The sequence below is a fragment of the Sciurus vulgaris genome, assembly GCF_902686455.1.
Source record: "Sciurus vulgaris genome assembly, chromosome: 7".
Classification (NCBI taxonomy): Eukaryota; Metazoa; Chordata; class Mammalia; order Rodentia; family Sciuridae; genus Sciurus; species Sciurus vulgaris.
The window spans coordinates 106,140,003-106,153,630 of record NC_136467.1 but is presented as its reverse complement, the minus strand read 5'-3'; the positions used below and the strand labels follow the sequence as shown (position 1 = coordinate 106,153,630).

The window sequence follows — 13,628 nt, the reverse complement described above, 5'->3', positions numbered from 1 at the left end:
CCTCATTTTATTCAGGTCTTTCCTCTTACATGTTTCATTGCTACTTTCAGTCATATTGAGCATAGTTACTAATATTCTAATGACCTAAAAACGTTGTGACCATGAACTCCAGAAGTTAAAAGAAAAAAATTATAACCATGTACTCCCAACACATGTATGCTTACTTAGAAAAACTTAGATAACATTTATTATTTAAATAAACATACATATATATAAACATATTCATAAGCATATTTGACTAGAAGCTTTCATATTTTGTTTCTGCACCCAAATGGATTGTCTGCACACAATGTACCCCATTTTGTTGTAAGCCACTAATATAAAATTTAATTTTAGATTTTTAAATAAGTTTAAATTCTTAAAAATCTAAAAATTTTACAATATTCAGCAGAAACACGCATGAATAAAGGCAAATACCAATAAGATATACTTTGGCTTGTCATCCATTTTAGTCCAAAAAATAAAATCTCCATTTTAGACCCTAATCAACTGTTATTATCAACATTTGTAATTTTTTCCATATTCTAACTCAGAAAAAAATTAGGAGACAAAATTTAAATAAAAGTTAATGATCCAGACACAGTGGTACACACCTGAATCCCAGTGTTTCAAGAAGCTAAGGTAGGAGGATACCAAATTTGAGATCAGTCTCAATTACTTAATGAGGCCCTAAACAACTTAGTGAGACCCTATATCAAAAATATATATTAAAAAAGAACTGGGGATGTGGGTAAGTGGTTATGTGACCCTGTCAATACCCAGTACCAGAAAAAAAAAAAAAAAAAGAATTAATAGATATAAAAATAATCCCACATTCAGGATATATTCTTGAACCAACCTTTCATAATATAATTTCATGAGTATATTTCTCATAATATCATGTAATTAAAAAAAATCTTTCTTCTAACTTAGATCAAGTAAACTAGGCACAGAAAAATTCTGAAGTAATGTACAGAGATTTCCAACAACAACATTTATAACAAAAAGCAGTTCTTGTCCTTAAATTTGAATTATCCAGAAAATTCAATTGACCAGAAAAGCAGATTTCTTGGTCATTTCCAATCATCAAAGGTTTACTGTAAAATGACATCATTTCATAGTTGTTTCAAGGAGATTATAAAGGATTTCAAAGGATTAAAATCTTTCATTTACTTAGGACACCATAAAAATTTAAGCATGCAGTGAAACAAATATTTCATTCTTTATTTCAATTTAGTATCACAGAAAACTAAAAAACACTGATTTGACTATATGGCTGTAAAAGGGATCAGGACACACATGCATGTGTACTCCTAACCAAAAGTTTGATACAATGGGATCACTCCACAGAACAGAGATCAAACGTTCTCATTAGGATCCTTCTAGCTTGTCAACTGGGAGAAGCCCAAATATTATTCAACTTCAAGCTATTGAAAAAATAAAATAAATAGATAATATGCATGAAAATCCTTGATAACTATAAAACACTATAAAGTATTATAAAGCAATGGTTAGATGTTTGGGAACTAAGTTAACAAGTGCCATGCTATCCTAATATTTATGTCTCATAGTGTTCAGAATCTTCACATAGAATTGTCTTTTCTCTTTTGCCCCAAGATTAGCAGACTCCATTGAAAACATCCAACACAACACTGCTGTAGAAGAAGAGCCAATGAAATCAGTATCCGGGCCGATGACAGAAACACATTTAAACTGTGTGACACCATAATACAAACATAATGAAAGAATATAAACTGAATTCAACTGTTCAATAAGTGGAGGGATAGGAAATAATTAAAAGGAATACAGTGTTGGAAAGTATGGGAGACACATAGTTATCCTTACTTACTTATAAAATTAGTAATGCCTACAGAGAAAATGAAAAATATTTGAAATTTGATGAATATTCTCCTATCCCTTAAGAATGAGTTGTTTTGAAGTTCTTACCTGGTGGTTATGCAAGGCCAGACCCAGTTTCTATGCTCTATACAGAACAATTTTAAAATAGGACATGGTACTATGGCAATGTCAAATGAAGAAACTGTGGATAATAAATGTCTCTTAGTGACCTGTGTATCTATAAGTTTTTAAATATACCAACAATCACAAAGTACTTATTGTTGATAACATACATTAGTCCATACTTTGATGTTTGACCAATGTGTACATAATTCTAAATTCTGACACTATAAAGTTGTGGCTGTGTGGTCTTCTGCAGATTGTTCACAACAGTCTTAGTTTTGACATCTGTAAATTAAGTGCTATTCACAGAACTGGTAAGTGAAATAATATATATGAATCATCTAGAAGAGTATATGGAATTTAGTAGATGTTCTTTGAATGTCACTTCTCTGTCAGACACACACACACACACACACATACACACACTCACATACACACAAATAATTCACTTTTAATAAAAACTATTTTATACTCTTACCAATTGTTCCTGGATCAATGCGAATTCCACTGTAACGATCACAAAAGATTCCTTCTGAGGCTCTAAGGTGAATCAGTAGCTTTTGTTCTTTTTCTAATGGATTTTCTAAGGTGCCTGTTTAACAAAGAAAAGTATATTGTTCAAAGTAATTTGAAATTGAGACAGGATGCAAAGTTGCTGCTGCAAAGTTTAGAGAGAAGAACCAACAGTCACAGGTGGAATAAGAACAAGGAAAGAAAAGAGTACAAGTGAACTCCTCTGGATTATTGTTCAGCAAATATTCACCATTCTTCTCCCTTAGTTCAGAGTACACTTTCCTGATCTACTAATAGTTAGCCCCATCCTATGGCTAATGAAATTTGGGTAGAATTGATAGTGGATCAGTTCTTAGTTGATGTTTATAGAGACTTGACTGTCAGGTTTTCATCAGAACTCTTGCAATGAATGTCCTTTTCTGCCAGGAAAGGAGAATTCCTTCAATAGCCTCTCATATACAGAACCATATACAGAATAAATCTGAATAGAACATGCAAGCTGGCGCCAAGGACAACCAAGTCGTACATAAATATTTTTCTTTTACAAACCACTGAGATTTGGAGGTTACTTATTATACACCATTATTGTAGCAAAATCAGGCTGACCCATTGTCTATGGCTGTGTCATTTGCAAATCCCTGGATATGCAATTTAGTATTTAATCCTCACAATAAACCTGACAAGGATGATTCTTGCCCAATTTTAAATTTTCATACATAAGTAGGCTCATCGGTTGAGGGACTAGGTTAAATGTAGGCAACTACATTTGAACAAAGATCTGTTTGCCTTGTGTTTTGTTAAATAAGTGTTATTTTTATGAATTCTTTCAGTAGCATAACAACACGCAAAGGCATGAGACTATAATACTCAGACAACAGATGAGAGTTTCTTCTGACCCAAGTCTACTGATGCAAACAGTGGTGTTTGGTCACTTTTATAGTATGAAGTTGTTCAGGGAATTTGCTGAAGTGGTACTAGCAAATAAGGACCTATATAGTATAAACTATTTTGAAAATATATCTTAGAGTACAGAAAATATCAAAAAGAGTTGGTTACTTAAGACATAACTGGTAGAAAGGTAGTCCCCAAACTCTACAGTGAATCAAACAAGTTCCAAAACTATCTGCTATCCAACAAGACTATCCAGTTTAGAAGTTTCCAGAAAACATAATCAAAATTGAGGTTGCCAGATACCATATGAATAATTGTTAAACTTAAAATTATCTAGTTTTCCTTTGATTAGTGTTTTTTCAGACAACATAAAATCATTGTCCCCACTGGCATTTCATCTATAACTGGTTAGACAAAAGATTCAAGGTGAGGTTAAAACCTGCTAAATGCCCATCTGTACACTGCAGGCTTCTCAGTCTCTACTCTGAAAGGAACTTTTGATAGCAAGGATCAGGAGGGCAAGTGAATGAACTTCAAGTCAGTTTACTAGAAAGCAAGGATTAGAGCCCACCACCTGCATATTTCCAATAGGACACTAAGGTACACTGCTGCTCTGTGTAGGTAATGCCAATCCCCATTTGAAAAACAAGTGTATCTTCTCAGCTCAAACAAAGATGTGCTAGAGCAGGAAGAAGGGGCACAGGGGAGGAGGAGAATGCTAAGGAAATGTGTATGGCACAGCTCTTATCTTGCGGTTATAAGTCTGTCCAGTAAGCTGTTTTCCAACTGTGATTTCATTTATTTCACGGAGGGTAGTTTAAAGTCTCAGGGAAAAAAAAAAAAAATGGCCTAGCACTAAACAGATACCAGAGAGAAAAAGTAGGACAGTTTTTGCCCTAGAGAAATATATGCAGAGTCCCACAAAAAGAGTTCAGCGTTTCTCTAAAATCAGAGATTAAATCAATTATGCAACCCAAAACTGCAGCACATGTGGAGTTTCGCAGAAAGCCTGGGCAAAATTAGTCAGCCTGCCATGATCCTTTGGTATCCGAAGTGACCAGAGTTTGGATTTTTTGTTGTTCATGTGGGGGAAGGGAGGGGCAGAGGATAGAGACTAGGCAGAATTGAGGCAAGGCTAAGAGAAAACAATATAAGCTATTCTAACATCAAAACACACTGCTTCTTGAATTTGTAAAAGCTTGGCAAATGGAAAACTTTAAAGGCTGAGATCCTCGTTGTATTTTCACATCTAGCAAAGAAAGATAAGGGACTTTCTTCATCATAGACTTTGCCTCTAAATAAGAGTAGCCACCTCTAAGAGAAGATGCTCCAGATAAGACAGTCTGTCCTTAGTTTACCTATGTAAAGCTCCTCCCTGCTACCACAAACTATAGCAAGAAACATGTAAAATCTGGAGGAATTTATATACGCATAATGGAAGGGAAAAGAATTGTCACTGCCTGCAAAGCCATTCCAGATGTTTTCACAAGCATGATTTCATTTCATTCTCGCAGGCTTTTGATGAATATGGTAGAGGTTCTCATGAGGAAACTGAGGCAAAGAGAGGTTAAGTAACTTGTCAGAAATTACATAGCTATTAGGTGGTGAAGTTCTAGGACGTATGAATTTAGAGGAATAAAAGAGAAATAAAGTAAAGTTGCTATTACTTAGCATGATGGTGGGCAACGGAGAGGAAACAGAATAGGTTCCAGATGCTAAAATCACCTGGGGAGGTGGAAGAAAATAAGTTCTGGTATATGAAAGATAACCATTAAAATGATTTGGGGAATATGGTACAAATGGATTCTATGAACTTCAAAAGGTAAGAGAAAGGGGAAAGGACCTTTTATTATTTTATTAACTAAACCTCTTTGATGGAATCAAGTAAAATCCAAGTTTACACATAAGTCCACTCTATCAACACGACTTCCCACACCTTGTACTTGGCCAGCCCATACTGGATTACTTACCAATCTCTCAGCTTTCTCTGTGCACATGAGAGCCTTCAGTCTTTTTTTTTTTTTTCACCCTCATTCTTCCTAACACTCAATCTCCCTTCAACACTTGGGTACCCTCTAATTGATTTCTAAAAGTTTTCTATGGACTTGACTTGGATGCCTCCTTTTGTGCATGAAAATGTCTGTGTTCCCTTGGTGCAGTAATTCTACTTCAAGAAATTTGTCCTAAAGAGCTAGTATGGACAAAATTTAATGCCCAAATTCTTTGCTGCAATGTTATTTTTATAAATAAACACAAATATTTTAAAATGCTTTGAAATAGCAAACAACTAGAAATGTCTCAGATCATGTGGAACCCCTTTCTGTATCCCCTGGCTTCCTCACAAGCTCAATAGCTGACTCCCAAGCCCTAATGTTCCACCTGCTCCCTTGCCTCTGCCCTCTGTGCCTGGAACACCACCACTCCCCTTTGAAGCGTGGCTCCTATTTATTGTCAAACACAATTCAGATAGCACCTCTCTTTGGACATTTCTTTGTCAACTAAGTCTGGGTTAAGTGGCCCTATCCAGCTGTCCCAGTATGCCATGTTTTACCTCAAGAGTTCAAAAACTGCCTTTTACCTGTCTCCTTTACTTGGTGAGCTAAGAAAATGAACAGTGTGTTGTCTGCAGAATTCGTTTGTAAATATTTTATACAGAAATTGTGAGCTAGTTAATTTTTACCATTTCTCCACCAGGAAACAATTAGAAATAAACACAAAACCCCTGTAGAAGTGAAAAAAAAAAAACCTCATTTCACAATTTTAACTTGTCTATACTTAATATCGTAGCTTCAAAATGCACAAACTAAGCAAAATTTGAGAGAACTGCAAGGAAGATAGATTTATCTATAACAACAGTGGAAAAGTCAACACACCTGACTCAAAGAATAAATAAAATAAGGTTACAGCACTTTTGAAAAATATAGTGCTTGAATAATAAGCAGAGATGAAAAAAATAAACCAACAAAGAATGTACATTCTTTTCAAGCATTCAGACATTTGTAAGAACTGATTACATGATGACATTAAGCAAGTTTAACAGACTTTAAAGGATCAGAATTATATAACTTATGCTTTCTGACTGTAGTTCAATCAAAATGTACAATTCATAATGAAAAGTAAGAGTCATATGAAAGGAAAGATTTTCCAGTTATCTGAAGATACCATGAGGACAATGGAAAAGCAAGACAAAGAGTGAGAACATTCATTTTCAATATGTATAGTCGAAAAAAGTTCAATCTGAAAATTATAAATGACTTCAATAGGTTAATAAAAAATAGATTGTCCTTAAAAAGAGTAATTATTTCATAAGATCTTCCAAAATGGAAAATGAATTTATAAAAATTATTTGATTACATTAAATGAACAAGAATTTATTAAGTGATTATTATGTTCCAAGGACACTCATCAGGAAGTTTCATTGATTAAAAAAAAAAAAAGATTGATCTCCAGCACCTCAAAAAAAAAAAAAAAAAAAAAAACTCATCCAAATTATAAATCTATCTTCTGAATACGTTTTCAAGTGCTATTCACTGAATTGAAAATAGCAGGGCTGGGGATATAGCTCAATTGGTAGAGTGCTTGCCCTGCAAGCACAAGACCCTGGGTTCAATCCCCAGCACTACAAAAAAAAAAAAAGAAAGAGCAAATTATGTTTTAAAATAATTTGTATTTGTATCTGAATTAATCTTGAAATTCCATAAATATAATGATGGAACATGAACTATAGATTAGGAAACCAACACTCAAATCATGAGTATTTTTCTCATGTGCTGCTCTATTTTCCTCCACAGTAGACTCCAGGATGGTCCTACTATCAGATCCTAGACAAGGATCTGAACCAATTAATTTATGATGCATATTATTTTCTGAACTAACTTTTAATTCCCAGTGTATATTTGCCCCAGTTATTACTGACACACTCTTTTCCAGAAAATAAATGGATGGTGGAAGGAGCTTGCAGCCCATGAAGTAAGAAATGACAAATGTTTGAAAAGAGAGACATGTTTATCCTGGTTTGAATATCACACAATGTATATATGTATCAAAACATCACAGAGTACCCCATAAATATGTATAATTTTATATATTTTAAGAGAATTTTAAACATTTAAAAATAACTGGTTAAAAGAACCAATAGTCACTATCATATAATTAAGTCTAACCCCTCACAGAGTGACTTTGTTCAGGGTGACAAATTTTTTTATCATCCATGATGCCTCTGAATTTATCAACAATTGATAAAATATTAAAATAAATATGCAAATGTATTATTCATTCACTACTTGCAAAATACATAAATCTTCATACATGAGGTTTATCAGATTAATTCATTTCTATATGCCTGAGAATTCCAATGATAAAGCAGGAACAATAATATCATCCATTTCTTATACAGTTTAAATGATTTAGTGCATCTCAACAGTGCAAGGCACAGTGTCTAAATACAAAACATGCCTTTAAAAATGTTGACTCATAGTAATAATAGTAAAAACAGTAGAGGTAAAAATAAAAATATGACATTTATTTCAAAGTTACATTTAAATTTGGAAATTAAGAAAAATAAAGCAAGCTCTTCTTAGCAATTAATGTCTACCTTGTAAAGTGCAAGACACTGAACATTTCAGAGGCACAAATACTAAGTGATCATTCATTTGACCAACCTAAGGAACTGTAAGGAACACAAAGAATATTCCTCTCAAATTCATTAAATCTTACAAGAGTTTTCTAATCTCCCCCCCCAAAAAACACATCATTCACTTATTCAACTGTTTTTTTTTATTTTGTTTTCACAAATTAATTAAATAATATTTAGTGATTCATTTTGTGATTGTTTTTATAATTAAATAAAAATTTATAATTTCTAGGAAAGTTTACGTTACTATTATTTAATGACTTACTATGTGATTTTTAAAATAATTAAAATAGAAATGGATAGATCTTTAAGAAAGTTTATGTTACTATTATAGAGGTTTATGAGTTAGAAGTACAGTTTAGGAAATACTGATATTGACAACATTAAAATCCTAAACATGATTACTGAAAACGTATGTGGTAGATCAGAAGACTCTGTTTGTATTAATGTTTTGCTTAACAATACATACAAAAAATTCAAGGGTAATGTGATCTTTATGAAAGAATAATATCCATCAAAAAATAGAGATCTTTCTGTTTCACCTCATTTTGAAATACACATTATGTGTTAGATGTCAGTTTCATTAAATGTGTTCTGAGAACAGAAATGGTATTTTATTTCTGTACTTGTAAAAGACAAAGAATTAAGTATAATATTTAAAAGTCACATCCTTTTGATGTTACATTTTTGGTTTATTGGCCTATTATTAGTTTGATTAGAAAACTGTCAATGTAAATAAACTGATTCGTTGACTGATAATCCTCATTAATTTACAAACCATCTGTTACATCTATGTAAAAATTATATTTATAGCTTAAGTGTATATTTGTATTGTTTTCTAGTAAGATCTAAACTTGAAAGAGGACATTTATTAATATTTCTTTAACCTAATATATTGTTTTTTAACAAACATCACGCACAAGGTTCTCTGACTGCTCAATGGTATTGTGGCTTTAGGCTGGAGGATACGTTTTAATCTAAACTTTTCTCAGGTTTGTCTTCTTCTTATTACTTAATCATCCAATGAGCCTTACAGAACTGTCAGTTTGGAAGGCAATAAACTGTGTATGGATTTTTCTTCTTTAGGATTGAGAAACCCCAATCATGGAAGCAATGAATGAAACTTCCAAGGACCTTGTACTTCATTTCCTGACAATCAAAGTCATGTGCTAATGATGACCTTAGGCTCCTGGCTACGAATGTGAGACAGAGCTGACAAATAACCATCACTGGCTCTGAAAAACAAAATGTGACAAGTTTTAGAAGCCCAAGTTCCTCGTATAATTACTGGACAATGAGGCAGTTCATCACATGACCTGGCTGTGACGGGCCAAAGAAACAATGAACTGCTGTGTCCCAGTTACACTGATGTGTAGAGTATGCCTTGCTGACCTAGCGATCACTGAGGATCTGCTAAGTTTTAAATATCACCAGAATAGTCATTACACAAATTTATTTGTATAAAACAAATACATCATACAAATAAATTATACAAAATTATACAAATATGATTATACAAATTTATGATTTACTATCTACCCAGTGCTACTATATAATACATTTATTTAATATTACTATTTTAATAATAAATTATACAATAATAAATTATATTATGCAATAATAATTATTATACAGGCTGGGCACAGTGATCCACACCTGTAATCCCAGTGACTGGGGAGGTTGAAGCAGGAGAATCGCGAGTTCAAAGCCAGCCTCAGCAAAAGCGAGGCACTTAGCAAGTCAGTGAGACCGTCTCTAAATAAAATACAAAATAGTTCAATTCCCAGTACCCCCCAAAGTAGTACAATTATACAAATTTATTATTGATGGTTATCCTCTCTGAAATCTTTCTATAAACTATTGTGAGATTATTTTTCATATGCAATTCTGAAAGTACAAGACAGCAACAGTCTTCCATGAGCTGAACATTTAGGTGAAAAATATGCTAACATCACTGATACCTTTGATAACAAGAAAGATGTGTGAAGGCATAGGAACAGCATTTTAACTAGGAAGAAGCATGACTGAGAGAGATGGGTTCAGATGGCTCTTTGTGAAAAATAAATGCAAACACTTAAAACACTCAACACATAAAGAACTCAAAAAACTCTACACGAAGAATACAAATAACCCAATCAACAAATGGGCTAAGGATATGAACAGACACTTCACAGAAGAAGATCTACAAGCAATCAACAAACATATGAAAAAATGTTCAACATCTCTAGTAATAAGAGAAATGCAAATCAAAACTATACTAAGATTCCATCTCACCCCAGTTAGAATGGCGATTTTCAAGAATACAAGCAACAATAGGTGTTGGTGAGGATGTGGGGAAAAAGATACACTCATACATTGCTGGTGGGGCTGTAAATTAGTGCAGCCACTCTGGAAAGCAGTGTGGAGATTCCTTAGAAAACTTGGAATGGACCCACCATTTGACCCAGCTATCCCACTCCTTGGCCTATACCCAAAGGACTTAAAATCAGCATACTACAGAGATTCAACCACATCGATGTTCATAGCTGCTCAATTCACAATAGCCAGACTGTGGAACCAACCTAGAAGTCCTTCAATTGATGAATGGATAAAGAAACCGAATGTGTATATATATATATATATATATATATATATATATATATATATACAATGGAATATTACTCAGCCATAAAGAATGATAAAATTATGGCATTTGCAGGCAAATGGATGAAATTGGAGAATATCATGCTAAGTGAGATAAGCCAATCTCAAAAATCCAAAAGGCGAATGATCTCACTGATAAGCGGATGATGACACAAAATGGGGGGTGGGAAGGGGCAAGAATGGAGGAAGGAGGGACTGTATAGAGGAAAAAGAGAGGGGGGAGGGGTGGGGGAAGGAAAAAATAACAGAATGAATCAAACATCATTACCCTATGTAAATATATGACTATGCAAATGATATGCTGTTACTCCATGTACAAACAGAAATAACATGTATCCCATTTGTTTACAATAAAAATAAATTAAAATTAAAAAAAAAACACTCAACACACTAATTTTATTGATCTGATTTCGAGTCAGGCATTTTTCATCTGTCCTAAACAGACTGTAAAAATTGAATTTGGATTTGTATGAAATCACCAAACTTTTTGATGTGATTTTACACTTGCTTTGTTCCTTTCATATAGGAAATAAATTATTACAGTCATGTAAACATTAACACTATAATTCCTTCTTCACAGATGCAGACATTTAAGTATGATGTGTTGCAAGAAAAAAGTACTGAGCTGAAAATAGAACCAGATATCTCCATGCATTTCTGTGTGTGCTAATTAGTCATACATACATTATCAGAAGCCTATTAAGCAGAAGGGACTAGGATTTTCTAAAATCCTAGATTTCTGAAGACGTCTATCATTTAAGGGAAAGGACATTTATGAATACATACCACTTTACAGCCATAAAATGACAACATGAATAAGTAGAATGGACCCGAAAAAAGGGCATACTGAAATTTAATGAATGGTGACAGGAAAAGCTTCATAGTAAAGGTAGTTCTTGTGGGGAGCTTGAAGGCTGAGCAATAAAGGGAGCTAAAGCAGTCTGTCTTGGTCTTGTTCTTTACACCAAATATAAGACTATGAAACAAATAAGCAGCCCTTCAGAATCTCAGTTTATATATATATATAGTTTGTATATATACGTATGTATGTATATTAAGAAATAGCAATTATCAGCACAAATTGGATCACTTTTTCTATTATGCTTTAGAAAACAGCACTGTATACTTTGAAATCCAGCCTACATCCTGAAGTTCATGATACTCAGATATCCATTACTGTGCATCACCATCTACAGCAAGAGTGGCCCGTCACAGCCTCACCAACATTGAAAGCACATTCCTGCCTCAGGAATTTTGCACTAACTTTTCCTCCTGTCTGAAGCTCTTTGTCCAAATGTTTTTCAGGTCTAGTCCCTTCCTGTCTTTGGGGTCTGAGGTCAGCTCCACGCTTCGGAAAGGCCTTTTACTAAGTAACCTGTGGTGGACAACGTCCAACCTAGACCTCTGTTGAAATTATCCCCCTACTTAGTTTTCCTCTGAAGCATGTATAGCTATTTTTCCCATTTATTTATTTTTCCCCAACAAAAGAATGCCAACAGGAATCTCATCTGTCTTGATCAATGGTGAACATTCCAGTCCCAGGAACACTTCTGTCACTGAGCTGGCATTCAATGAGAGAGAAAGAAAGGTTGAAGGAGAGGAGAAAGGAACAGACACTTATAAATGAAAGTGAAAAGTCACTACATCAGAGGAGTTATCTCCCTAATATCCCACTTATTTTCTCCTATTTCTTCTTATAAAAATGTAAGTTAGTTATTTATGAAAGAAACTCTGTATAGGTTTGATGAGTGAGGTTTGTCACTCAATATGGACAACGGTTCATTTTCAATGATGATATGTAGATGTCAGTTACACGAAAAAATAAGCGAAAAATGAAGTTGTTAAAGAATAGAGAAATTATATTGCACTTATTAAGAGTTACTACCTCTTAAGAAATATGTTGTTATTTGCTTCCCATGAAAAGTAACATTTGTGTCAAGATTATATTTAATCAGTCGTTATAAAAAACAAAAAGCCAGAACAAGATGGACAATTTTTTTCTCCTACTTTGTCCCCTTTGCTGAATCTCATTCTATTGAGCAGTCCTTCATTCCTATGAATTTCCTCATTTGTTTCAAGATGAGATTCCATTGTCACTTCATTTCCTTTCCACCAATATAGCATAAGCGTTGCATTGTGTGTGTGTTTGTGTGTGTGTGTGTATGTGTGTTTTCCTTTCTCCTTCTTGAGCTCAGATCAGATTCCCTTACCATCCTTAAAAGTCTGGCACTCTTTAGGTCATTTTCCTTCTCTATCCCCAAATTCTGTTTGATTTATTTATTCTTATCTTTGATTTTGAAATCAGGCTCATGATTCTACATGTATTTATACACCTTCAGCACAGACTTCTCTCTTAGGTTCCTTTTTCGTAAATCTGTTTTCTCTTTAGAGGTTGCACCTTGCCTATTCCATTGAAATCTAAGCTTGAGATGTATGAGTTTATTTATTTAACCTACCACTGCACAGGGCTTACTATGTGCCAATGGTGTTCAAGCACTTGAATAAATATTAGCTCATTTAATTTTCATAAAAATCTTTGAAATAAGATTACTATTTTTCCATTTTAGAGATAAGGAAACTGATACAACTAGTTCTTGATAATTGTCCAGGGTCACTAAACTAACAAGTGGTGAAAAGGGGATTCATTCCTTGCAAATTCACTGACAAGAATCTCCCGGTCCAGAGCCTAGGATGTATCTTAAACAGCACATCAAAATGGTCACTAGATTCTAGTGATTTTTTTTTTCTCAAATTTTCCTAATTTGTTCCTTCCTACTTAACTCCAGTACCTTAGATACAATCAGACAGTTTTATAATTTGTTTTTTGTTTTTCACTGTTTCTTCCAAAATAACTCCACACTGCTAAGACCAAAACCGAGTCACACCATTTCCCTGTGTAGTAATCCAGTGATTACCCATGGCATGGTTTAAATGGCCAAGAGCCTTCATCTACTACCATCATTCCACATAAAGCTTACATGCAGGCACATGCCTCCTCTACCAGTAT

The 13,628-nt window shown here is 33.8% G+C and overlaps 1 protein-coding gene across 10 annotated transcripts in view; it reads right to left on the bottom strand.

The window, feature by feature from the left end:
- The window catches only part of PKHD1 (PKHD1 ciliary IPT domain containing fibrocystin/polyductin), a 448,592-nt gene that overhangs the window by 142,383 nt on the left and 292,581 nt on the right, over positions 1 to 13,628 (bottom strand). For all 10 annotated transcript variants that reach the window (XM_079147500.1, XM_079147498.1, XM_079147502.1 and 7 more), the window contains one exon: positions 2,420 to 2,533. In XM_079147500.1, the coding sequence (XP_079003626.1) occupies positions 2,420 to 2,533 (114 nt within the window). The remainder of the gene's footprint in view (positions 1 to 2,419; positions 2,534 to 13,628) is intronic.